The sequence below is a fragment of the Cynocephalus volans genome, chromosome 4 (assembly GCF_027409185.1).
Source record: "Cynocephalus volans isolate mCynVol1 chromosome 4, mCynVol1.pri, whole genome shotgun sequence".
Taxonomy (NCBI): Eukaryota; Metazoa; Chordata; class Mammalia; order Dermoptera; family Cynocephalidae; genus Cynocephalus; species Cynocephalus volans.
The window spans coordinates 163,166,405-163,192,135 of record NC_084463.1 but is presented as its reverse complement, the minus strand read 5'-3'; the positions used below and the strand labels follow the sequence as shown (position 1 = coordinate 163,192,135).

At 54.0% G+C, this 25,731-nt stretch overlaps 1 protein-coding gene across 1 annotated transcript in view; it reads right to left on the bottom strand.

The window, feature by feature from the left end:
* LRP5 (LDL receptor related protein 5) overlaps positions 1–25,731 on the bottom strand; it is a 110,542-nt gene that overhangs the window by 4,840 nt on the left and 79,971 nt on the right. Inside the window, exons 12-21 of the mRNA XM_063092971.1 lie at positions 23,614–23,937; positions 21,676–21,875; positions 17,434–17,642; positions 15,519–15,709; positions 14,648–14,857; positions 11,641–11,766; positions 7,520–7,756; positions 5,393–5,503; positions 3,691–3,927; positions 2,440–2,579 (exon numbers count right to left, since the gene is read on the bottom strand). Coding sequence (XP_062949041.1) covers positions 2,440–2,579; positions 3,691–3,927; positions 5,393–5,503; positions 7,520–7,756; positions 11,641–11,766; positions 14,648–14,857; positions 15,519–15,709; positions 17,434–17,642; positions 21,676–21,875; positions 23,614–23,937 — 1,985 coding nt within the window. The remainder of the gene's footprint in view (positions 1–2,439; positions 2,580–3,690; positions 3,928–5,392; positions 5,504–7,519; positions 7,757–11,640; positions 11,767–14,647; positions 14,858–15,518; positions 15,710–17,433; positions 17,643–21,675; positions 21,876–23,613; positions 23,938–25,731) is intronic.

Below are 25,731 nucleotides of genomic sequence, written 5' to 3'. Positions count from 1 at the left end.
GATAACATGCACCTTTCTCTGAAGTTTTTGAAGGGATCTTACAAATGAATAAGAGGAGTATCAAAAACTCAGTATAAAAGGAGAAGAACAGACCCTTCCAAGAAAATAAAACTACAGAGGTTCGTAAACACACACACAAAGATGCTCGCATCCTTCATAGTAAAATAAAAAGTGAGATTTCAACATGATATCATTTTTACCCTACATGAGACTGCTGGAGAGAAAGTTTGACAGGGACAGCCTTGCCAGGGGGGCCCTCTGCTGGCAAGAAGACGGACTGTCCCCAGTGGAAGGACACTTGGCAAGAGCAGTCAACAGAGTGTCAGCCCTGGCGGGAGGGACTCTGACACCTGCCAGTGTGGCTCTGGCTATACCATTTAACACAGGGCACTGTTCAGCCACTGAGGACATGACAGCTCTGTGAGAGAAGACGACGACGGCATGGTGGAGAGTTGGACAGCCCAGCTCCACTGTCCATGGGTAGGATGACTCAGACTGGGGTCACTTGACCCCAGTGGCTCCTTGACCGCCACTTCGCAAAGCGTGAGTAAGGAAGATGCCGCCTCCTGGCGACAGGTCAATGTGGGGCTCTAGGTCGGGCGCGCACGGCAGCCGGGAGCCCAGGGAGCGCTCTGTAACGCCGGCTTTGACATGTCATTAATAGAGGCCAGGCTCACCACCGACTCTTTGGGTGCTATCATCTGGGTTTTCAAAGGTATGTGTGTAAAACTGGTAAAATCTGAACAGGGTCAAAGGTTCACATCTGACTGTGATCCTCTACTGCGGTCAGGCAAGATGTCACCACTGGGCAAGACCGGGCAGAGGGTGGGTGGATCTCCCTGGATAATTTCTTACAACTGTGCATAAATCTTTTCTGGGAAAACAAAGCCCATATTCTTGTCTACTTACATACGTACAGATTGCCCCGGGGAGGACATATAAAAAAACCTGCCACAGGACGTGCCTTCAGGGGGCCTTTTCTGACTGTGTATTCGGCTGTGCCTTTTGAATTTTGTATCATGAACACGTAAGACTGATGCAAAATAATTTCGTTAATTTAAAAACAGCTGGTTCCATACAGACTTTAAGGGTAATGAAAATGTTCTAAAACTAATCATGGCGACAGCTGCACTTATCTGTGGATACACTAAAACCCACTGAACTGTACAAGCTAAGTGGGGTGACTATGGTTAAACAACAAAGTATTTTTAAACCCAGCTGGCTGCTCAGTGTCATCTCTCGCTGCCTAATAAGATCCCTCTGCTCCCAACAGAGCCTGAGGAAAACAAACCCAGTTTCCTGAGCCTCCCGTGTAGCACTGCAGGGGAAGGGAGCTGCCCCTGGAGGAAGCCTGGCCTTACACGGGGTCCCGTGCTGCCAGCTGCTCACGGGGGGCCTCAGAGAGTGGAGAACGACGGTGGGAAGTATTCCAAACTCCAGGCTCCGGGGCCCTCACTCCCATGGCTCCTAAACACCGTCAGGCCCTGGAGCCTCCAGAAGAGTCGGTTCCTGTGCTGCAACCTGGAGATAACACCCTCTCCTGCCCCCTCCCTCCCAGGGCCAGCCAGGGCAGGTGCAATAAGGAGACAAGGCCCCAGACGTGAGGGACACCCAGAAGGGCGGGAACAGCCAGCCCTGGCAAAGTGGGGCTCACTGGGGAGACCCGGAAACAGCTCAAGGGGCTCTCCTCATCTTAGAAGAGCACACAGCTGCAGGAAATTGGGCTTTGGAAGAAGGAAAGAACATACAAGGCGTGTTAAGTCAGACCCCAATGTTTACATATACACAACTCACATCCGTGCTCTCAGAAGCAGGGCTCTCCCCAGCCGGCCTCGGGAGGGGGCCCCTCGCAGGAACCCGGCAGGCCTTGGGGCTTGGCCTGGCTGGAGCCACTCTCTTACCCCATTCACACTCCAGAGAGCATTTTAGCCACAAAAATCACCCCGTTTGTCCATCCTTTGGAAAACAATCCAGATATTTTTCAGGAATCAGCAAGGTCTGGGGTGGGAAAAATAGGGTGTTCCTGGCAGGGATGCTGGGGGAAATTCACACAGGCCAGACAGGCCCAGCACAGGCAGCCATTGACAGGGTGGGCCACACAGAACACAGACTGCCACCAGGCCATGGAAATGGCCCCAACAGTAATCCTAGGAGGCGTGATTATGCGTGAGATTTCAGCTCCTTACATTTTTATGTGGTTTTCCAGATTATTCATGACAAACAAGGATTATCCTTTTCTAAACAGAAAAACAATGTCGTCAAAGAAAAAAACAAAAAGGTTTGGAGAGGGAGGAAAGCTCACACCCACCATTCTAAGGCAGTGGAGCAGTTACTAATTCTAGAAATCCCACAGTCCCAGTAGTCTCCCTGGCAGGCACTAAGAGGCAGAACTGGCCAGCCAGACCCCGACCTTCCCCAGTCCCTCCTGCCTCCACTCACCGGTGGGTACAGTGTGGCCTTCGTGCTGGATGAGCTGCTGGAGGAGGCCCCAGTGACGTGGTTGCGGTCATAGAGGGGCACCGCGCCCCGGCCCCCCATCAGGCTTACGGAGCTCATCATGGACTTGCCGCATGAGATGCCTGCCCGGGAGAGAAGACAGGTGGGTCAGGGGGCTGAGCTGCTCCATGGGGCCACCCACAGATACAATGCACCCTCCTTGGCCCCCACTGCTTATGAGGTCCAGATTCAGGTGGGTAAGTCCTGAGTCCTGTCCCAGCCTCCCATTGGGCTCTCTGGCCACCACCAGTGCTAGCAGTGTGGGCTCTCTGAGGCTCATCTACAAAACAAGGGTCACATCGGCCAGGGAGGGGTACTCAGTAGGGGCTCATCTCAGAGCTCACCAGGCACAGAGAGGACCCTCTTCTCTGGGGGTTGCTGTGGAGGTGATGATGCTACCACCATGGGCTTCCAGGAACTCTTGAGAAACCCCTGAAGTCCCCACTCCCCCAGGGAGAATCAGGTCACATCTGCACCCAGATGGCGGGGTCCCAATAAGGCTGGCTGGCATGGAGTGGGAGTGGGACAGGACAGGAGAGAGGGTATCCAGGACTGACCAGGCAGGGACAGAGCCCAAGGTGGCCCTGGAGCTATAGGGACACCTTCAGACACCATGGTGACCCCCACAGAGCTCAACACCACTGACCCACCTTCTTGGACACACCATGACCACTGATGTGATATGAACCAACATGGTGCAGCCTTGCAGTGGGGTTCCGGCACCCACAAGCACAACCAGTGTTCCTGGTGGCCATGCCACATAGAAATTATAACGGTGCTCAGCCACAGGTCCAAGCTGCACGCAGGACATAGCTGCTTATTGTATAGAATGACTCCTTTGGCTCTAAAAAGAGCCCAGCTACACCCACCCCCCATCCTATTCTGAGAGACATGAGAATATGAGGACGACTCAGCACACATCCCACAAGAATTCTGATGGTCAAGTCCAGGGAGTTTCACCTACACCTCCAATGCCAAAGGGCAGTTGTAGCCATGCAGGCCTTTGTGTTGAAGGATTCTGATGCCAGTCACAGGCTCAGCAGGAGAGCCAGACTGCCATGATCGATTAGCAATGTCTGCCATGTGCATGACCAGGGATTGGCACCCACACCCCTGACCCACTTCCCCCACGTCCTGCCCAGACCATCCTGTCCCCACCTCCGCCAGGGACCCTGCATGTCTCGGGCTCCTTACCTGTGAAGGGACCATGCTGTGAGCCACCTGGGGCTATAAAATTGAGGGGCACATGGGGGGTCCCACTGACGTACTCATGCGGGAAGGGCCCATTGGCCCCTGAGTAGCGCTGGCACACCACGCGCTGGCAAACAAAGTAGACCCCACCCATGACAAAGAGTGAGAGGATGATGCCGATGACAGGCCCGATGGCGCTGCTGTGAGCTGGAGTGTCATCGGAGGGTGGCTTGGTGATTTCTGCCAGAGGACAGACAGGAAAAGATGGTCAATGTTATAACCCCAAAGGAATGGGCCTTCCTGCGGGGGGAGGGGATGGGCAGACACCGTGTGCCATGGAGGGGCTGGTTCAGCCCGGGCCCCCGACCCACTGATGGGGAGGAGGAAGGAGAGGCTGGAGTGTCGGGCTTGGGAAGCTCAGCTGGCCTGGAGGGCCGCCCTGCTCCTCCTTGGCCTGGCTGACCCCTGTCCTACATCCCATGGCCCCTCAGCGCGTCTCGGCCAAAACAGCCTCATATACACCCAATCTGTCCTGGTGCTCTTGGTGGTGGCTGAAGTGAGTGCTCCCGTGTTACCCTGTGTGTCATGCACGTAAAAGAACTCAGCCAGGAGGCGCTGGAGCCAGGTGTGAGGAGCTGCCCACCATGCCACAGGTGCTCCACTATCAAGGCCATCCAGGGCATGGAGGGCACGTCCAGGCTCCAGACTCAACTTTGACACAAGCACATCCACTTTCCCCTCAGGTTGGCCCAACGACCCTGAGAGCAGTCAACCAAGTCCCCTCCCACCAACCAAAAACCCAAAGGAATGGGAGGAAAACTGCTGGCCCTGGTGCCAAGGCCTGGCCGTGGATAAACATCACCCCCCACACGCTGGGGCCCACAAGCACAGAACCCACTGGCCTGGAAACCTGCCCTGCAGAGGAGTGGGGGGCTCTGGAGGCTCCCACTGGGGCCATCTATCCCCAGGCCACTGTCCTGAGAAGGTGCCCAAGGTGCCTGACCTGGGTTGGTGTGAAGGTGAAAAAGAGCTCAGTGGGTCCCTTGGGGAAACCTCCTTGTTCCCCTCAAACTTCTCTCTCTCTTGCAGTAAGAGCTTTCAGCCCAGGTCCCTTTGCAGTAAGCACAGTGGCCATGTCCTCTGGCACATCAAGACATTCCTACTTTCTGTAATTCCAGCTTCCTCCTGTCTGAATCAGGCTTTCAAAAGCCACAGCCTCCAGGAGGCCTTCTCTGACTGCCCCGGCCACCCATCCTCTAGCCCCCGTATCCCTGACCATACAAGCCATGTCATCTGAAGGGCACATAGGATGTGTGTGTGTGTGTGTGCGCGCACAAGCATGTGTGTGTGTGCACAAGCACGTGCACGCATGCACATCGCTCGTCCTCAGCTGCACAGCAGGCTACCAGCAGTAACCCACCCCACCTTCAGGAGTAACCCACCCCACCTTCAGGAGTAACCTTGGTGCATGGTACATGCTGCTGAGTGAGGTCCTCGCGGAAACCTGAAGCGTGATGCTCAGCACTCGGCACAGCCGCTGCACCTCTGTCCCTGCAAGCCCTGCATCCCCACCACAGTTCACAGGCTCCCCTCCTGGCCGCTGCCTCCTCCCAGCCACCTCAGTCCCTGCACAAGCCCCCAGCCCCTCTCAGAATGTGCATTTCCTCCCTCCCGGCCCTGCACTCCTGGACAGAAGCCATCTCACCACACATGAGCTCGTCGGAGCCATCTATGCAGTCAGGGAAGGAGTCGCACTGCTGCTTGATGAGGACGCACTGGCCACTGGCGCACCGGAATTGGTTGGGCAGGCAGAGAGCTGCAATGAGGGGTGCATGCTAAGAGAGGCCAGAGGGCGACTGTGCCCCCAGCCCAGCCACCTGAGGCCCAAACACAAAGGTCTGGGTTCCAAATGCAGAGCAGACACATGGGACCCCCCTTTCTAGGACCAGGTCAGGAGTGGTCACAGCAAATCCATCTCTACCCTCCCTCGGTGACCCCATCCAAAGCCTGTGCAATGCAGGTGTAGGGAATGACACCTCCTGCCTCCCAGCAGGTATGTGTCAGGCACCTACCACAGGTGAGGCCCATACGGCACAAGGACTAACAGAGAGACCCTGCCCCAAGGCTCCCCCAGGTAACAGGGGAGGTAAGGAACAACCAGGAGTAGCCCCGCCTTCATCACGTGGGGGCTGCAGGGGCAGTGGTGTCCCAGCAGAGGTCCGAGAGTGGGAAAGGCAAAGGCAGCCCAAGCAGGGAGCACAGCAACCCATGGCTTTTGGAGAAGGAGAAGGAGAAAGAGCAAGGACAGGCACTGACCACTGCTGCCTTTACTGCCCCCAAAAGCTGACCTGCCGGGAGCCACAGCTCCTAGAGAAAGGCAGCTGCCAGGGGCTCGGCCATCGCCCACCCCAGCAAACGTGCTGTGTAAGCTCCCCACCTGCTCTGCCCTGACACCGGAGACAAAGGGACCCTGTCCTTGTGATGGGCAGGGTGATTTTCTGGAAACTGAGTAGGGCAGGAACCTTCAGAAACAGAGCATGGAGCCAGAGCCTGCACTAGGGTCTGCTGTCAGTGCTGAGTTTCATACCAGGAGAAGCAGCTAGAGTGGAACGAGGGAGGGGATGGTTCCTAATCAGTCCTGTGATCCTCTGAAATCATGGCCAAACACTATGGAAAACTTACTCTGTAGAGGGCCAGACAGTGAATATTTGGGCTTTGAGGTCCATAGTCTATAACTGCTCAACTTTGCTGTTTTAGCAAGAAAACAGCCATAGACAATATAAAAATGCAAGAACGGGCATGGCTGTTTGCCAATAAAGCTTTATTTACAAAACTAGGCAGTGGGCTGGATATAACATGAGGGCCATAGTTTGCCAACCCATGGTCTACAGATTCCATCAAATTCTCAAAGGCTGGAAAGACTTAACTGTGGCTTTATAGAAACAACTGGGGCAATTACTCCCAGGCCTCATCTCTACATGCCTGCTCACCATCAATGAGGACAGATGACACTGACCAGATAGTACCTGAGTTATCCAAGAACAGGACCCGGTGGTACTGGGAAAGACAGCAAGAGTGATTACACCAACAGCTCCATAGCAATCGTGGGACCATGGTGCTGAGAGTATGTGGCAGGCAACCAATCAAGAAGGTTGTTTATAAAAGGAAAACTCAGAGGGAGCACAGGACAGAGATGCTTCACTGTCAAGATCTAAAGGAAGACCCTGCTGGTCTGAGTGGGCCCAGAATACCTAAGCAAATCTCCGCGTGACTTCCGGTGCAATGGGTTGCTAGAATCCACCTGGGGTAAGGTAGTCCCACATGCTCTGTGAAACATGCACTGCCTTTTGGGATGGGCATTTACCAGGGTATGAGCCATGTAAATCTCCAGCTAACTAATGGATTTGCCCCGGGTTTCTGTAAAACTCTTCACCTAATGCGGTGAGAGGAGACAGAGTCTCACAGTCTGCCTTGAGTCCAAACCACCCAGCGCGACAGGACAGGGACAAGGTCTGCAGGGTTTTCCTTGTTGTGCCTAAAACTAACTTCTTTCGTTCCCACACTGAAGAGGAGCTGGCGATTTCCCTCCAGGCAAAGGCTGAGGGGAGGTCAGACTGAGCCCCCAGCCCATTATCGAAAAGGGAGGGCAGAGCATGTGGCCCTGGGGGGAGGAGGATGCTCCGGGGGGCGGGGCCGGCTGGGGTGGGGGCGTGTCCAGGCGGGGCGGGGCCGGCTGGGCTGGGGGCGTGTCCAGGCGGGGCGGGGCCGGCTGGGGTGGGGGCGTGTCCAGGCGGGGCGGGGGCGGGGCCGGCGGGCGGGGGCGGGGCCTCACCGTCGCAGTCCGCCTCGTCCGAGCGGTCCTGGCAGTCAGCCTCGCCGTCGCACCGCAGACGCAGGTCCACGCACTGGCCCCGCGCGCAGGGGAACTGGGCGGCCGAGCACACCGGGCAGCCCTCCTCGTCGCTCTGGTCGTCGCACTCGGGGAAGCCGTCACAGCGCCAGGCCCCAGGGATGCAGTCGATCTCCCCCGTGGCACACGCAAACTGGTCGGGGGAGCAGGTGGGAGGCTCTGGGGGAGGGACAGAAAACACCATCATCGCACACGGCCTGCCTGGAGAAAACTGGGCCCCCACGCAGAAGACGCGCTCGATTTAGCCCGGACTCCGAGTCCCCATGCTGCGCCCACACGGTCCCCACCGCTGTCTCTCCTGCTCGTGTCCCACCTCCAGCCCCCGGTAGCGTGAAGGCAGGAAATAAACGTTTGCTCCAAGACGACAGGCGCTTTCTTTTCTTTGTTTACTGTGGAGGGAAGAGGGGCTGACTGGGAACCTGAGCGTCTAGCAGCAGACACTATATCAAACACAGCAGAAAATGCCCTGACTGCTGAGAAGCTGGGCCAGTCCCCTTTCCTCTGGGCCTGGTCTCCCCACATGCACCCAGAGGGGCACGGGCGCCAGGCCGGGCTGTTGATCCAGCATGTTCCAGCATACATCTGTGTGTGTCAGCCTGAACACGCCTTAGCATCCACTGCACCCCAGGAGTCAGAGAAAAGCAGGTGGTCACTACACGTGCCTGTTAGGGGCTGGGGGCTGCAAGAATTGTGGGGTTGGGGACATGGCCCCCGGGGCGCCATGTCCTGGGCACCTTGCTGAGTGGACTGTGGAAAGGCAGGAGGACCCAAGGTACCGACAGGGAGAGCAGCATGGGTGAGGGGGGGAAGGCTCCCTGATGCAGGGTCACAGGAAAGTGGTGGGCTGGAAGGGCAAAGGGTCATTCCTACTGGCGACCATGGAGGTCGCTTGCCCCTCAACGCTCAATGTCCTCAGCACAGGTCAACTGCGGGCAGGCCACAGCACTCAGTGAGTGGCAGTGTCCTGGGGCTAAGGACGGGAGAGCACTCTCCCAGAGAAGCCAGAGGAACCCCTCAGCTTGCCCTTAGTTCCCTGGACTCCCGTCCTTTGTGCAGAAAATCACAGAAAACTAAATGAGGCTGCCGTTGAAGAGGGGAATGCTGGGAAATCGGCCCAAGCCTCAGTTTAACATTGAACAACAGCCCTCAGCATGCCTGAAATCTGTTCATGGCAGAAAGGACGTAGGTGAAGCTGCAATACCATGTGTAAGCCTTCAGACATGTGGAACCCGTTGCCTCCCCCCCCATAACTGCTGGATTGCCCTGAGTGAACAGGGACTGTGCCACGGTTTGGGGGACCTGAGCAAAGACAAGAGCTCCTGGGAAACAAAGAAAAGCCTAGGAGCCCACCATCCCCACTGGATGCGGCCACGGAAGGACATGCCAAGGTCAATAGGAGCTCAATGCCCAATGTATTGGATTGAATTATGTCCCCCAAAACTCACTGAAGCCTGAATTGTGTCCCCCAAGTTTTATGTATTAGAAACTTAGCCCCCACTGTGACTGCTAAGAGGATGAGAAATCCTATCATGGTAACTGAAAGGTGGAGCCTTGAAGAGGTGATTGGATTGTAGGACCCTGCAGTAGTGAATGGATTAAAAATGCTGGTCAGGGGTGTAGTTCTGAGAGCTTTAAAAGAAGAGAGAGAGGACAGTCTGTCTTTCTCTCTCTCTGCTCCATCATTTTCGCAATGTGATACCCTGCCATCACTGTCACCACCACCAAGGCCTTCACCAAATGTGTTCCCTGGACTTTGGACTTTCCAGCCTCTGAAACTGTAAGTAATAGATTTCATTTTCTTGATAAATCACCTAGTTCCATAGTACTTTGTTATAGGCAACAAAACAGACTGATATACCCATGGGGTGCGAAAAGAGCCAATGAAGAAGTCTGCAAGCTGAGTCAAGCACAAAGAGCATGCGCCTGGCCTGGCCACAGGAAGATACGTGTGGTCATGGCCCACGGCCCACACCCGAGCTCGAGCCCAGAGGCCCTGTGCCCACCACTGCTGTTCCCAATGACCCCAGCCAGGAAGAAGAGGGTCATCTTGGCTTAAGGGTGAATGTGGGACAAGACAGGAGTTGGACAGACCTGGGATGGAACCCAGGCTTCCCTCAGCAGCTGTGAAACCTGAGGAATCCCTAGACTTGTCAAAGTCTCTATTCTCATCTCTCAAACAGAAGCAGTCATCTATGTTGCAGGGGTAATGGAGACAACAGGGTAAGAACAAGGGCATGTCTGGCTCAGGGAAGGGCTCAGACAACATGGTAGTGGTGGTGCTGCCACAATACTGGAGCAGCACAGCTGCTGCATCTGGCTCCTGCCATTTCACAGGGTCCACTCTGAGAACCTCAGTGTGCCCTTACCCTTCTGTGATCCTGCCAGAAAGAGGCCACAGAAGACTGGAGAGCATCTACACAGCAAATACACATCTCTACGACTATGAGGAAGGGACCTCGCATCCTCAAGCCTAGAGGCCCAGAGCCCAGGGAGAGGGAGACAGAGGGGCACATCCTCCTGCACGGAGGCCCAGGGCTGGGGTCTGTGCAGTGCTCTCCATGGCCCTCTCCTGGCCATCACAGCCCAGGCATCTGTAGGAGCTGCACAGACAGACACACTTGGGCTGAAAATCCAGAGAAAAGTCATCAGGAAGCTCAGAAGAGTCAAGGTAACTCCCATCAGGAGACACCCACAAACGTCCCCTCTGCTCTTGACAAGCTTTCTAGGGTTGGAGGTGTGAGGCAAGATGAGCTGCTGATAAGCAGAGGTGTCCATGTGCTGAGCCCACATGTATTGTGCATCTGCTGAGTGTAGGACAGGGGCAGGGATGGGGATGAAGCCTGGGTCCCCAGGAGCTCACGGAAGAAATGAGAGCAGAGCACAAACACAACAGGATCCAAGGCCACCTGGGAGAGAGGAAGCCCTGGGGGTTGGGCTTCATCATGGTAACAACAGATTGTTACTTTTATTACTACCACCACCCCCATAACATAGCAGCTGGCATTCCTGTATGACATGTGTCAGGGACTATACAGAGCACTCTGTTACTTAATGCCCACAAGAAACCACCAGGTAAGCCTCTCAGTTTCACACAGGATGAAGTGGAGGCTCAGAGCGGGCAATTGCCCAGCCTGAGGTTGCTCACCTGGAAAGTGGCCGAGCTGGGGTTTGAACCCAGGTCTATTTGACTCTAAAGCCCGTGTTCTTCACTACCACCCCCCCACCACCATGCAGTCCTAGGGGCAGAAGAGGATCAGGGCTGAAAGAGGGAGCAAGAACTACCAGGAGAAACAGACAAATCCACTACTAGAGCTGGAGACTTCAACACCCCATCAATAACTGACAGCTTGAGGAGGTGGTCAGGATGAATATAGATGACTTGATCAGTACTATATCTACTGGATCTCATGGATGTTTCTAGAACACTCCACCCAACAACAGCAGAATCCACATTCTCCTCAGTGTGCATGGAACATTCACCAAGACAGACCACATTCTGGACCATAAAACACACCTGAACAAATTTAAAAGAAGAGAAATCATATAAAGTAAGCACTTGGACCACAGTGGAATTAAACAAGAAATCAGTAACAGAGAGATAGCTGGAACATTCCTAACTATTTGGAGATTAAATAATGTTCTTATAAATAAAACATGGGCCAAAGAAGTCATCTCAGAAGAAATTAAAAAACATTTTTTGGGGGGTGGCTGGCCAGTATGGAGATTGAACCCTGGACCTTGGTGTTATCACCACCATGCTCTAACCTACTGAGCTAACTAGCCAGCCCAAAAGACATTTAAACTACCTGACAATGAAAATACAACTTATCAAAATATGTGATGCAGAAAAATTAGTGCTTAGAGGAAAATTCACAGCACTGAATGCATATATTAGAAAAGAAAGCAAAGGAAGAGACAATCTGCTTTGGAGATTGCATGCCATAGGGACTGTGATTTTAAAAGGATGTCAAGTTGAGACCTGGCAGGCAGAGAATCCGGTCCCTGTCCATCATCCCAACAGAAAGCACAGAGGTCACACCTACCGCCACAGGTCAGCAGGTTCTGCAGGAGCACAAGGTGGACAGGGCAGGAGCACCGTGGCGTCCCGTCGCCCTTGGCAATGCAGATGTGGGAGCAGCCGCCATTGTCCCGGGCACATGGGTGGGCTGCTGCAGAGATAAAGCAAGAGGGGGAATCAGGCTCTGCCTCCCACCTCAGGACTGTGGCCTGGAGGGTGGAGAGCATGAGAGCCAGGTGAGAACTCACAAGAACTGGCACTTCTGTAGGCCAGGCCCCTACAGGAGGTCCTCCCACTTAACCCTCTCAGCAGCCCACAGAGTCCACTTCTACTGATGTGGAAGCTGACATCAACACGGAGGCTGGAAGCAGTTACAGAACTTGCCCAAAGTCAGGGCCAGCCTTTGGCTCACTCGGGAGAGTGCGGTGCTGATAACACCAAGGCCACGGGTTCGGATCCTTATATAGGGATGGCTGGTTGCTCACTTTGGAGAGCGTGGTGCTGACAACACCAAGTCAAGGGTTGAGATCCCCTTACCGGTCATCTTTCAGGGAAAAAAAAAAAAAAAAAAGAACTTGCCCAGAGTCACAGCCAGTCTGCCTGCACAGGCCCCCACTGTGCTCACCTCCATCACGCTATGCTACCTGCCTATCTCTCCCTCTAACGGTGTAGTAGGTTAGATGGTGCCCCCTCCCCAAAGATATGTCCACCTCCTAACCCCTGAGATCTGTGGGTGTGATCTTATTTGGAAAAAGTGTCTTTGCAAATGTAAGGATCTCGAGAAGGGGTCATCCTGGATTATGTGGGACAAGGACAAGGGTCCTTACAAGAGACGACAGAAGAGATGACAACACAGGCAGGGGAGACAGCCACACGAAAACAGAGGCAGAGGTTGGAGTGATGCAGCCACAAGTCACGGAATACCAGGAGCCACCAGTACAAGAAGGGGCAAGGATCAGATCCTCTCCTAGAGCCTCCAGAGGAAACATGGCCCTGCCAACACCTTGATCTCAGACTTGTGGCCTCTCAGACTGCTAGAGAACCAATTTCTGCTGTTTTAAGCCACCCCACTTATGGCCATTTGTTACAGCAATGAGAGTTAAAACAGCAAAGGCACCAAGTCTCTGGGAACTCACACTCTCCAATCAATTAAGTGAATGCGTCCCACACCTGAACGGGGGAGCGGCAGGGCTGGGAGGGCGGGCTGAGCACTCCCGGGTAAGAGGAAACGACGGAAAGCACTCCACTCCCAGTGTCCCTCAACCTGAAGGATGTGTTTTTAAGAATGACAGAAGTCATAGTTTAGAGCAGGGGTCACAAACTTTTTCTATAAAAGAACAGAAAGTGAACAATTTTCACTTTGCAGGCCGCCCATCTCTCACAGTCACACAACCTGCCAGTTGCAGCACAAAGGCAGCCATCGATGGTACATAAATGAACAGGTGTGGCTGTGTGACAATAAAACTTAATTTGTAAAACCAGGCGACAGTCTGGATTTGGCCTGTGGACTGCGGTGGTTCAGAGTTTAGCTGTGGGGTCTCCTGGGGAGGCAGGCTGAGTGGCCCACGTCCCGTGTAAACATAAGAGCTTATCTAAGTATTTCCTGCCCTTACCCCAAACAACGAGACTCTTCATGTCACCCCAAACCGCTCACACAAGCACCCACAGGGACATCCCAGTTCCCAACCTGGCCCCTGCCCACTAAACGTTTCCTGGGTCTCCTGTCCCCTCAGTTCCTAGGAGCTGCCGGTCAGTGCACCTGTCCACACCAGCAGGCTGCAGCTCTGCACATTCCTGGGCCCAACATTCGCCATCCTGAGCACTTGCTAGCGATTCTGAAGGCCCACGACACCCAGCGATCCCTGACTTCACTAACGACGATGCCAGGGGCCAGGAAAATGCAGATGTTCTAACCCATATCCACTGTGTCTTAACTGCCCAGAAGCTCTTTACCCAGCGACTTCACCTCCCCCCGACCCAGGTGAGAAGCAACAGGACAGCTGCCCACAGTCAACACAGAAGTGATCAGTCCACAGCATTAGAGGTCATGCCCCCGGCTCCAAGCAGGGAGCCTGATGAGAGAGAGAGACGGGCAGATGCTTAGACCTGCACACACACTGATACACACAGACAGCAGCGGGGGGGGCCCAGGAAGAAATGAGAGCCCCGCTGTGCAGGCCCCTCAGGCCCTCGGGCACAGCCCCAGATCTTCCACCTGCATCCCCCGCACCGTGGATGGGATGAGCTAGCAGCCTGTGGTTTTGTTACTTTAGGTGGAGGAAGGCGTTTTGCACATGTGACGAAGGTTACTAATCAGTTGACTGAGTTCAGTTAAGGGGAGATTGATCTAAAGGTGGGCCAAGTTTAATCACAGAGCCCTTGAAAAGCAGAGGGTCCCCTGGCTGTTAGGAGAAGAGGAAGTCAGAGATTCAAAGCATGAGAGGGACCGACACAAGGAGGCTCCCCAGTGGAGCTGAGATGGGTGGGCCGTGGGGCAAGGACCTGAGGGCGTCCTCCAGGAGCTAATGCTGGTTCCTGGCAGACAGTCGAGAGGAAAACAGGGCTTCAGTCCTACCAGTCCCACAACCAACACCCTGAATGAGCAAAGAAATGGATTCCTCCCCAGAGCCTCCAGCTAAGGGCCCAGCCTGGCTGACACCTTGACTTTGGACCCGTGAGACCCTGAGCAGAGAACCCAGCTGAGCCATGCTGTACCCTGGCTTCTGATCTAAAAAACTTGAGACAACATGTGGGTCTTGTTGTAAAACTATTTGTGGTCATTTGTTCTGCAGCAAAATAAAGCGACCGCAGAGGCGCTGGGACATCTGTACTTCACTAAACTTCAGCGTTGGACCCCAGCAGACAACATTAAGTATTTGGCCGAGCCACCACCCAGTTGAGGTCAGATGGGCTCTCACACTGGCCTCCTGTCTCCCTGCAAGGGCACTGGCTCAGCTAACGCTATGCTCCCAGCATACGACCAGTCTCCCTGAGGGGATTCCCCACCCATGCCACTGCCCGCTGCCACATACAGAACTCCTCCAGGCTGACTTCCTCCACAGCATGGATGCCTGTGAGGTGGGCGACACGGCCCTGGACCCGGGTCCGCTTGTCTCCAGTGGTCTTCTCCACGCGCTCGATCATCTGCTGCTGGCGGTCGATCCAGTAGAGGTGCTTGCCGAGCACGGTCAGGCCCATGGGCTGCACGATGTTCGAGTCCTCCAGGGTCAGGCGGTTGGCCCCTGCAGCAGTACGAGGCCCCTGAGTGGCAGCTGACCTCAAGAGCATGACCCGTGCTCAGCTGGGAGATTGGACGTGTAAAGAGAGGGACGCCAGGGAGCTTGGGGGATTCCGGACCCTGGCCAGGGCTGAGAGCCGGGGCAGATTCCCTGGAATCAGGCAGGTCTGGGACAAGCCCTGGAACAGCACTGCTCGCACCTGGGCTGGCCTCGGGATCAGGGCCACAGGCTTCAATCATGGACACTGGTCACTGGCCCCTGCAAGCACAGTGCCTCCCCTCCCCACCCACCCCCACGTAGAGAAGAAAAGCCACAGGGACCTGAGCCTCCTCTGAGCACCAACTCTCGTTTCTCTCCAGCCCAGGGGCCTCCTGGTCTAAGGAGGCCCACAGCAGAGCAGCTGCTAGCATGGGCACTGGGGGCAGAGGCCAAGGTGGATTGCTGCTCCATCCCCCTGCTGTGGGACCCTGAGCAGCTTGCTCACCCTCTCTGAGCCTCATCACACCTCTGCCATGTGGCACCCACTTGTGACCCAAATCCTGGAACTCACGGGGTCAGGATTACACATGATACACACAAAGCCCCCATTGCAGTGCCAGGCTGGTAGCGGCAAGGCCTACGGGCTGCCAAGGGGCCCAGTGCCTGGGCATCCCGGGGCAGGTACCTGACAGGTCGCAGCTTTCAATGCGCTTCAGGTCTGCGTCCACCCAGAAGAGCTTGCCCAGTGCATTGTCCACCACCAGGGCCACAGGGCGGATGAGGCCCGTGGTAAAGAGGACCTCGCGCTCGGTGCCGTCCAGAGCTGCACGCTCGATCTTGGCAGCGCGGTCCTGCATGTTGGTGAAATACAGGTACCTGCGGGAGGGCAGCAGGTAAAGGACAGGTACAGGGGGCGCCTGCCGTGGCAGCATCTCCTCGACCAGCACAAGCTCACATGAGTTTCAGGCCAGCCCCTAGCCCTGACGGTACCTGGCAGGGCTGGGAGCAGTTATCAGTCAGACAGCCCCAGCCTCTCAGGGTGGCCCCAGAGGCTGATAGGTCACACCCTGTACTGGGTTGAACAGCGTCCCCCCAGAATTCATGTCCACCCCAGCACCTGAGAATGTGAGGTTATCTGGAAACAGCGTTTTTGCAGATGAAATTAAAGATCAATATAAGACCATGCTGGGTTAGTGTGGGCCCTAAAACCAATGACAGTGTCCTTGAAAGAGACAGAAGAGTCCATACAGAGACACAGAGGAGCCAATGTGCAGTCAGAAGCAGAGGCTGGAGTGATGTGACCACAAGTGAAAGAACATCTGGGACCACCAGAGGCTGGCAGATCCTCCCCTAGAGCCTTCAGAGGGAGGGTAGCCCTGCTGACACCTTGATTTTGGACTTCTGGCCTCTGGAAGTGTAAGAAAATAAACATCTGTTGTCCTAAGCCACCGGTTTGTGGTAATTTGTTACGGCTGCCATGGGAAACTAATACACACCCCTGCACAGCTGCCAAGGAACCTCAGCCTCCTCATCAGGTCCTGAACAGCCACCTTAAACACAGAGGCTTCCATGCACCAAGCCCTTCGTGTGCTGTAGAGACTGGCACTGCCACTGTCCTCGCTTTTACAGACGAGGAAGCAAGTCTGAGAGATTAGGTCACCTGCCCATGGTCACACAGGCAGTAAGTGACAGAGTCAGGATTTGAGCTCAGGTCTGCCTGCCCCACCCAGGACCTGTGCTTGTTCTAGCCACCCCAGGCCCTACAGCACAGCACCCAGACACGTCTAATTCCCGTCCTGTATTTCAGTCCTGCAGGTACATGAAGGAGGCCACCATTCTTCTGACCCCAAACCTTTTCGTGCTCAGTTTTCTCTCTGAGCTTCATGTCATGTGGCCTTAGGTCACTCTTCTGCCCTGGTTGTTCCCTTTGGGAACCTCTAAGGCTGTCAACATGTCCTGGCTGCCCTCCCACCAATCACAAATTCTCAGGACCTATAAGTGGGTGCATCTGGGGCCTTCCGGGAAGGAAGAGGCTCCTGGGAGCTCCCCGTGGTGGAACATGTGGGAGGAGGAACCATCCACCACCTGGAGCATCATGGAAGGGGGTTTATACAGGGTTCAAGTTTTACAGGGACTGCACAAACCCCACAAATTAGAACTCACATCTTTCCCATGTTTTCTTCTTTCTGGGGGGCGGGGTGACTGGCCAGTACGGGGATCTGAATTCTTGACCTTGCTGTTATAACACTGTGTTCTAACCGACTGAGCTATCCAGCCAGCCTCTATGTTGTCTTCTTATTCAAAGTCTTTCCTGTGTCTGTCACCAAAGCGCCCATCTCCATTCCAGCACCTGCTTCCTGCTGAGGTTGGCCCTGTGCGTTTCTGCCTCCCTGTTGCGACCCTGAATGAATTTCCATTCTCTGCTCTGGCCGCTGAGATCCTGGAGAGCTACTGATGGAAAATACCTCCCAGCCCCTGAGATCTGAGAGGCTGGCATCACCCAAGGGTCTCAGGGGCCAGCAAATGGCCTGGCATGCTTGAGCGGGTGCAGCACCCTCACCCCGACACCATGGCACCCGCCCGCCCCATTGGGCTCCTACCCTCGCTCAGCGTTGACGACGATGGCCCTTGGCTTGTCACGGTCTCCACGAAGCACCACCCCCATGGCATCCCCATTTAGCCGGTGGACATTGATGGAGTTGGTGGCCTCGCATGTCCAGAACAGCGTCCGGCTGTAGATGTCAATGCTGAGATCATGGGGCTGCCTGTCTGGGTTTTGGCTTTGGCTTGGAGAGGTCAAAACGAAGGGCTGTAAGACAGTAAGAAATTCATGCCATCAGACACCCTGCAAGTGCCAGCTAGAGATGTCTCAGGGGACAGCAGAGGCCATGGTTCCTGAGATCAGCCTGAAACTCAAAATTCCAACAGTGATTTGGGGACCTTTCTTCTCGAAACAGCTCTAACCACATGCTCACTGAGAGTGCAAAGAGGGATCCGGACAGTGGGCTCCAGAAGTGCTCCTGTCATTTAGCAAATCCACCAAGAGACCCAGCACTGCATCACCAGACTACGGCCATCAGATCTCTTATCCAGTCCCTTCTCACAAGGAAGGCCCAACGGACAGCTGAACAGTCCCCAGGACCACCAGGCCCCTTCTCAAGACATCTTCCCTCTTCTGTCTTCTAGGACTCATGCTTTTCGATTAAGACCCTCAAATATTGTTTGTTTTTTTTAGAGTGCCAGGACAGTATGTGTGGAAATCCTGAGGGAAAGAGGACAGGGATGCAGGACAGGGGAGGGATGCAGAGCAGGAGAGGGGTATGGGGCAGAGGAGGGTGCTGGGATGACCCACAGCCCCTCGTGTGAGGGCAGGCCCAGCCACATCTCTCAGTGACTCACGCCAGCTCTCCCTCCCTACACTTTCTGGGATCTCCTGAGCTCTGCCTGACCCCATGCCATCCACTGCATCTCAGGAATGACAATTCTGACCTTGGTAATCTCTGACTGGGACTCCCTGCAAAGGGACTTTGCTAAACTGATACAAGAGGAGGGGAGAGCCCAGAAACACCCTCGTCTCCCCCATATCAGAAGCCTGATGCCTGGTGGACCTAGACCCCCTGGGTTACCCCAAAAGATGACTGTGTTTGGGTTTTTGGATGACCTGGCCTGGTGCAAAGGAGACTTGGAATGCACAGGCTGCCACCTAGAGTTTGGATAAAAAGTTCCTCCCTATCAGAAGGGAGTAGGCTGACATCTGCTCTGATCACAGGTCATTCTGCACTTTCTTTATCAACGTCTCTCAGTAGTTGGCAAAACAAGAAGTCTCCAGGTAGGCCAGAAGGGGCTTGTGGCCAGAAAGAATCCCCTTCACCAGGCCTAGCCTCTTGGACCCAGTGGGAAGGACACGACCACCCCACCCACACACGCATAGCCGCTCTGCGCCACCTTGCTGGACAGGTGCAAGGGCATCACTTTAAAGGATCACATGTTTTCGCAGCTAACAACATCCACATCCCCAGAGTCGTGGGCCCCGGGGAGCCCCACGTCAGCTCCAACTGGGTACATTCCTTCCCAAAAGCCACAGAGTTCTCTGACTGGGGACCTCAGCCTGGTGCAACCGATGGGCCAGAAGAGAAGCAAGATTCCACCAGCTCCAGCTGGAATCGGCTCACCATGGAGGGCGGGTTGTGGGAGTGGGACGTCAAACCAAACTCTAGGACACCAATCATCAGAATGACCACCTGAGATAAACGTGCACGGTGTGAAGTGACACCCACAGCCCTCCCCAGGGAGACATAAACCAGAAGGCAAACACAGCTGGCCAGTTTTGTAAACCCTGAGCTCCAAGTTTAATGTAAGCAATGATTCTTATGCTAGTGCAAAGTTTCCTGCCAGAATCCTGCTCAACACCAAAGTAATACCCCTTCTCCTCTTGGTACAAAACCTTAGCAAAGTGGAAACATGCGTAGCAGCATTATTCATGCCAGCTGAGAGGTGAAAACAGCCCAAGTGCCCATCCATGGATGAATGGATAACAAAATGTGGTAGATACACACAATGGACTACTACTCAGTGCTGGAGGAAGGAAACCCTGGCACACACTGCAACATGGATGAACCTCGAGGACACTATGCTATGTGAAACAAGCCAGTCACAAAAGGACAAACACCGTGTGATTCTACTTATATGAGGTCCCTAGAGTCATCAAATTCAGAGACAGAAAGCATGGTGGGTGCCCGGGGCTGGGGGAGGGGAGTAGGGAGTCAGTGTTTAATGGGGACAAGTTTCAGTTTGGGAAGATGGAAACTTCCTGGAGATGGACGGGGTGGTGGCCGTACAACAATGTGAATGCACCTAATGCCACTGAACTGTCACTTAACAATGGTTAAAACATTAAGGTTTATGTTATGTACATCTACCACAATAAAAAAGAAATTAATAGAAAACAAAACATTAGCTAAGTGAATAATAATTTAAACACTGTCCATGGGTAGGAGGTACCCCTAATAAAGAGTTGAAGCCAAGCCCTGAGGGGAGAGCCAGAGCCCCAGCCCCAGCCAGAGAAACCGGAAGGAAAAGCACGTTTCCCAAATGCACTGGAAACCCAAACACGGTTCCTCGGGAGATTTTTCTTCAAAGTCCTCCGCCCACTTTGCCTGGACACCATAAAAGAACGCCTCTCCCACAAAACGTTAAGGCAATTTGCACCCAGAAGCCTTCTCAGCAGGGAAGCCACATCCATCAGTTCACACTTCCCACTCTCCAGAGGACTCTATGTGACTGTCACCTGCTCCACGTGAGATGAAAGGAATCCATTTCCACCATTTCCACTAGGACTTTGCTCCCGCAGAGAAGATTATCACAGCTGCCCAGGAGCGATGCTGAGAACCCGGGTACAACTATGAATTTCAATTCGGGTGACTTTTACTATCAACCAAGGACAAAGACCTCAGACTGCAGCTTCTCAACTGAATCGTTGCTGGATGAAGCATTTTGTCACGGGCATGCGCAGCCTTCACAGGCAGCTGCAGCCTCCAGCTCAGGGTGCAGGGTGGCAATATCTACTCCACAGACACCGAAAGTCATGTGAAAATCTCTACAAACAAGCATGTCTGCATTACTATTAGAGAGATAGCAGATTTGCCAGGATAACACAAGCTCCTACACTGACCACGCAAGGGCGAACGAAATGCTTGGTTCTGTAGATTTTTAAAAGGAGTCTGTGAAACCAGCACCAGGAGCCATTCAGGTCCTCGAATGCCACACTAATGACACACACCATGCCCCACTGGCCCCCTCACAGGTAGGCAGAGACGCCAGGTAGGCCCCAAAGCCAGTGAAAACATCCTTCCTGGAACAGGAACACAAACCTAGCATTGTAAAGTGGTTGCTTCTGCTACAACGCTCATTTTGCAAACGCAAATTGGTTCCAACACGGTGTTGAGCACAACACAGATTTCACATCTGCTTATGCAAAATTTCATCCGCGGGAAACATTACACAAATGCAGAAAATCTCTCCCAGCACTGACCCACGGAGGGACACACTAACGACACACCTCCAACATCTTCCTCCTCCCTGGACAGGCGCCATGAGCCTCACCCGTCCGCACCCAGCGTTAGAACTTTCCACCTGATTTCACACAATCCTCCTTCCACCGTTTCATAAAAACTCACAAGCTGCAACCCTCCCAACGCGCACCTTCACAAACCAACTTCACGTCTTTTCAAGGAAAAGCACTATAATTTACTGTACTATTTATGTATGCACATTTTGTAAGGTTTGTATGCTTAACCACTTATGTGCACCAAAAGGTGCTCCTGTATTTGCCAGGTTCCTATCTTTTTTCTAACGTGTCACTGATGGAGCTCATGAGTATTGTCGCCTGGCCACATTTCCCATAAGCTCTGTCATTTGCACTGTGCAATTCTGCATGGTGTGGTGACTTTTAGAAGTGCGTATACTTCATTACAGCAGAACTTCATTATAGCAGTACAATTCCTATAAAGTAAAGGATAAATTTAGACTAACCAATACCAACCAGCCCTACATGACACAAAACCACCTTGGAAAGAAAACAATACCGTGGGGTTTTACCCCACAACAACTACATAAACAACTGTGAAATCCAGTCTTTGCATATGATCCCAGTTCAAGGGTTTCACACTGCTCGGATTTATACTCTCCAATTATTTAACTGGGGTCCAAATCATTGTTTAATAGCACCGAGCTCTGTTGGGGTCCCCCTCCTCGACAGGCTGTGAAAAGGGGGCAGCAGCCTAGAAACCACCAGGGGGCGCTGCTCGTGGAAGCCCCCACCCCACCCGCCCCGGGACACTCACCTGGGTCCCATCGTCCCTGGCTCGCTTGATGTTCTGGCGCCCGTCCACCCAGTAGATGAACTTGTCCAGTGGGTCATAGTCGATGGCCTTGACGTTCCTCAGCCCGTGCAGCGGCAGGATGAGGTCTGGGCTGTGCTGGTCGTCGGGGATCATCCGGCTGATTGCACATTTCTGGCTGAACAGCAAGAAGGTGGTGGGGGCTAGAGAGAGGCAGAGACGAAGGGCTGCGCGTCAGCGTCGAAGCTGGAGAGGCAGTGGGCTGGGGAACCAGAAGTGCAGCTGCATTCACACCCACTAGACGTACATGGAAAAACGCCAAAGCACGCAAAGCTCTTTCTCGGGGGTGGATTATGGGGAATATTTCTATGTTATATGCATCCACGTAGTTTCAATATTTTCTAAGGAAGGTAATGGTAGTAAACATCAAATGCACTCCCACAAACACACGGGTGCTCAGATAACTGTGTAATGTGCCTCTATGTGCTTGAGTGAACACTGAAAACAGCAAAAACAATGACACCAGGAGGGGACACTCCCTGGGGGTGTCTCTGAGCAGCACATGAAGCTGACAGCAGAGCTGGGAATCAGGCTGGGCCTGGGAGCCGACTATCAGAGGCTCCGTAAGAAACTCAGCCTCCCTGTGGTCTGCTTTCTGCGGTTTTCAAAGGAGCTGGGAAGTAGAGGATGACCCCGCCCTCACGGCCGAAGACAGACCCAAGCTGCCTGGGTTCAGAAACTGCGGTTCTGAGAGCACGGGGAGGCCCCAGTTGTAGCTACCGTCAGAGTGTCACCCCAGGTCTGCCAACCACAGGAGAGGGGACCCAGATGAACAGCATCCCCTCCTGGTCATGGGTTACCTGAACCTCCACTTGAACCTTCAAGGTCATGGTCCCAAGGAAGTGGGGCAAGCTACAGGACCGAAGGGAGCCCAGGCACAGGATGTCCCGGGCTCTGGCCCCAGACCCATCATGCACCAGCTTGGGGCCTGAAACAAGCCCCTCGCCTTTCAAAGCCTCAAGTCCCTCATCAATACAACTAGGATAGGCGAGGCCCCCCGCTAGCGCCCAGGACTGTGTGAGGATCAGACAAGGCCCCGGAGGACAAAGAGCTTTATAAACTGTCAAGTGCTGCATAGAAGTTGAGTTGCCCTGTGGATGTCCCAAGTGGGAGAAAAGCCTGCCAGCAGGACACACCTGTACTCAGTGAGGGGCTGTGGGAAAGCAGCTCCTGGGCTCTCTGAACCTCACTTTTCTTATCACTGAAATGAGGACAAAAAGGCCCACCTAATTCAGAGGGTCAGTGTGAGGATTACACAAGCTGACCTGAGACCTCCTGGCCAAGGGTCAAGAGCAAGGATTCTGAAGCCAGCCTGCTTGAGTCAAGCCTGGCTTAAACCTTTCCAGCTGTGGGGCCTTGGGTGGGTTGCTGCACATCTCTGTGCCTTAGCTTCCTTGTCTATGAAACAGGGATTGTGACAGGCCTGAAGAATGAATGAGTGCCATGGGAAGCACCTAGAATGCTGCTGGCAATATGAGAGTGCTCTCCCCCAGTGACTGGTTTTCACATCCAAAGATCCTCCTATGGAATCTCCTCAAGAATGAATTAATGCTCTCCCTGTGGGGTGGGGGTAGTGAGTTCTTGTTTTATTAGTTCCCACGAGAGCTGGTTGTTTATAGGACCCTGGCACCTTCCCCTCTCTTGCTTCCTCTCACATGATCTGCTTGTACCTGCCAGCTGCCTGCTGCTTTCCTCCATGAGTAGAAGCAGCCTGAGGTCTGCACCAGATGCAGCTGTCCCAGAATCGTAAGCCAGATAAACCTCTTTTCTTTATAAATTACCCAGTCTCAGGTATTGTTATAGCAACACAAAACAGACTGATACACAGAGCCATGCTGATCTGATGTGGGGGTGAGGTGCGAGAGGAAACAAGGCACTTACGGCTACAGTTGCGGCTACTGGGGTCCAGGGTATAGTGTGAGGCACAGCTACAGCGGTGGCCACCAGGGATGGCAAGGCACAGCTGCCCGCACTGCCCGTTGTTGTGCATGCAGTCGTTGAGGCCATCCTGGCGGGAGGAGTGGAACACCAGGATGTCCATCACAAAGTCCAGATGGCCCTGGATGAGGGTGCGGTTCCGGCCGCTGATCTTGTCGGCCCGCTCGATGCTGTGCAGGTTCCAGTCCGTCCAGTAGATGTAATCGCTGTACTGAGTCAGGCCAAAGGGGTGCGGGAGGTCGTCAGCAATCACAATCCGCTCCTGACCTGCGTGGAGACACACAAGCACGCTGTCAGCATCGGCAGGGCCAGGCACAGAGCACAGAGCGCCCTGTCGGGCACACTGCTTCCACCTGCAGCCTGGCTACTGTGTCGAAGGCTTAAAGTGTTCAACCACTTTGGAAAACAGGCAGAATCCATCAAAGCCGAACATCCAGCTACCCAGCAATTCTACTCCCGAGTGTACAGGCAAGAGAACGCACACAATACCCACCAAAATCACATACACAGAATGTTCACAGCAGTGAGTATTTGTCATAGCCACAAGCTGGAAACAACCCAGATGAACGTCAACAGTAAACGGTGGAGTCCTCATATAATGGAAATGACACAGCAATGTGGACGAATCTCAAGAACACTCAGAGAGCACTTACTGGGGTGCCAGTCACTGTCAAAAGTGCTTTCGTCCACATTATCTCAATTAATTCCCACTACAACAATTCTGAGAAGGAGGTACTATTAAACTGAGGCACAGAATGTTAAGTGACTTGGCTAAAGTTACACAGTCACTGAGTGGCGGGGCCAGGATCACAACCCAGGCAGCGAGGCTACACGACAACCCAGGCAGCGAGGCTACACGTTCACGTTCCACACAGGCTCCTACCAAGTCAGACATCGTTACTCACCTTTCACTCCCCCGGCAACAAGCCCAGGCCTTCCATGTTATTAAATGAGCGCTCAGTAGACGTCCAGAGCATTAAACAGAAAACACGAATGGAGTGACAGCAGACCCAGTGCACGTGGCCACCCTCAATTTGCAGGGTTGTGCAAGTTTCCAGGGCTTTTACGGGTTTTCATCTGAGTCTCCCCTTACTCTGGGGTGATTAATGAGCTTAATCATTTGAGGCAGCCAGAGCTGTGCTCTGATTGGTTTCTTGTCTGAGTAAGGTCATGCGATGCACTGGGGAGCTGGGGTGATGGCCTGGAAGATGCATTTGAACCGTGCCCTTGGCCTCACAAACCAGGCAGTCAGAGTTGGTGGGTGCAGCCCAATCCAAGCAGAAACCAGGACACTGAGTTTCTAGTTCCAACTCTGCCTACGTAGTACCTGAAACAAGGCATTCACCTCTCCCATACCTCAGTTTCCTCATTTGTAGAATGGACACAACCACACCCACCATGGATGGCAGCAGCAGTGATTAGGAAGGAAGCCAAATTCCCTCTGCCTCTACTGGCAGGCTCCACAGTGCTGGACAGCTCTCAGAGGCTCTGGGAGACCCAGGTTTCAATCGGCCAGCCCATGATCACCAGAAGCCTCTCTGCCAGGAACCAAAAGCCGGGGCTGCCTGGGTGACTGCCCCCGTGCAGCTCGACTGGCCACACTCTCACCCTCCTTGTCTGCCCTGAAACTGAGGGCTGCCTGGAGTCCCTCAGAGCTTCTGCCCACTCTGACCTTTCATTTTCCCAACTAGGGGAGGGAGGGTAGGGGGTCTTTTGTTGAGCACAGCAGTCCCTGTCAGCTGGTGTATGAGCCAGGACAGCTAACATAACCACTCTCCTCCAGCAGAACAGAGTACGAAGTCCTGCATTCTGGGTTCTGGATAACTTGGGAGAGGTTTTTTAAAAACTTCCCTGAGCCTCATTTTCATCCTCTGTAACAGGAAGATGAGAATGCTGACCCACGGGTGCTGGCATCCGTGACTGATCCCAGCACAATGCCTGGCACCCAGGAGGTGCTCAGGGCTGGGCAGAGACTGAGCGCTGGCCCTGACGTCTCAGTAGGGCTCTATGACTCACTAGCTTGGTGACCTCAAGTGAGTCACATGACCTCTCTGGGCCTCA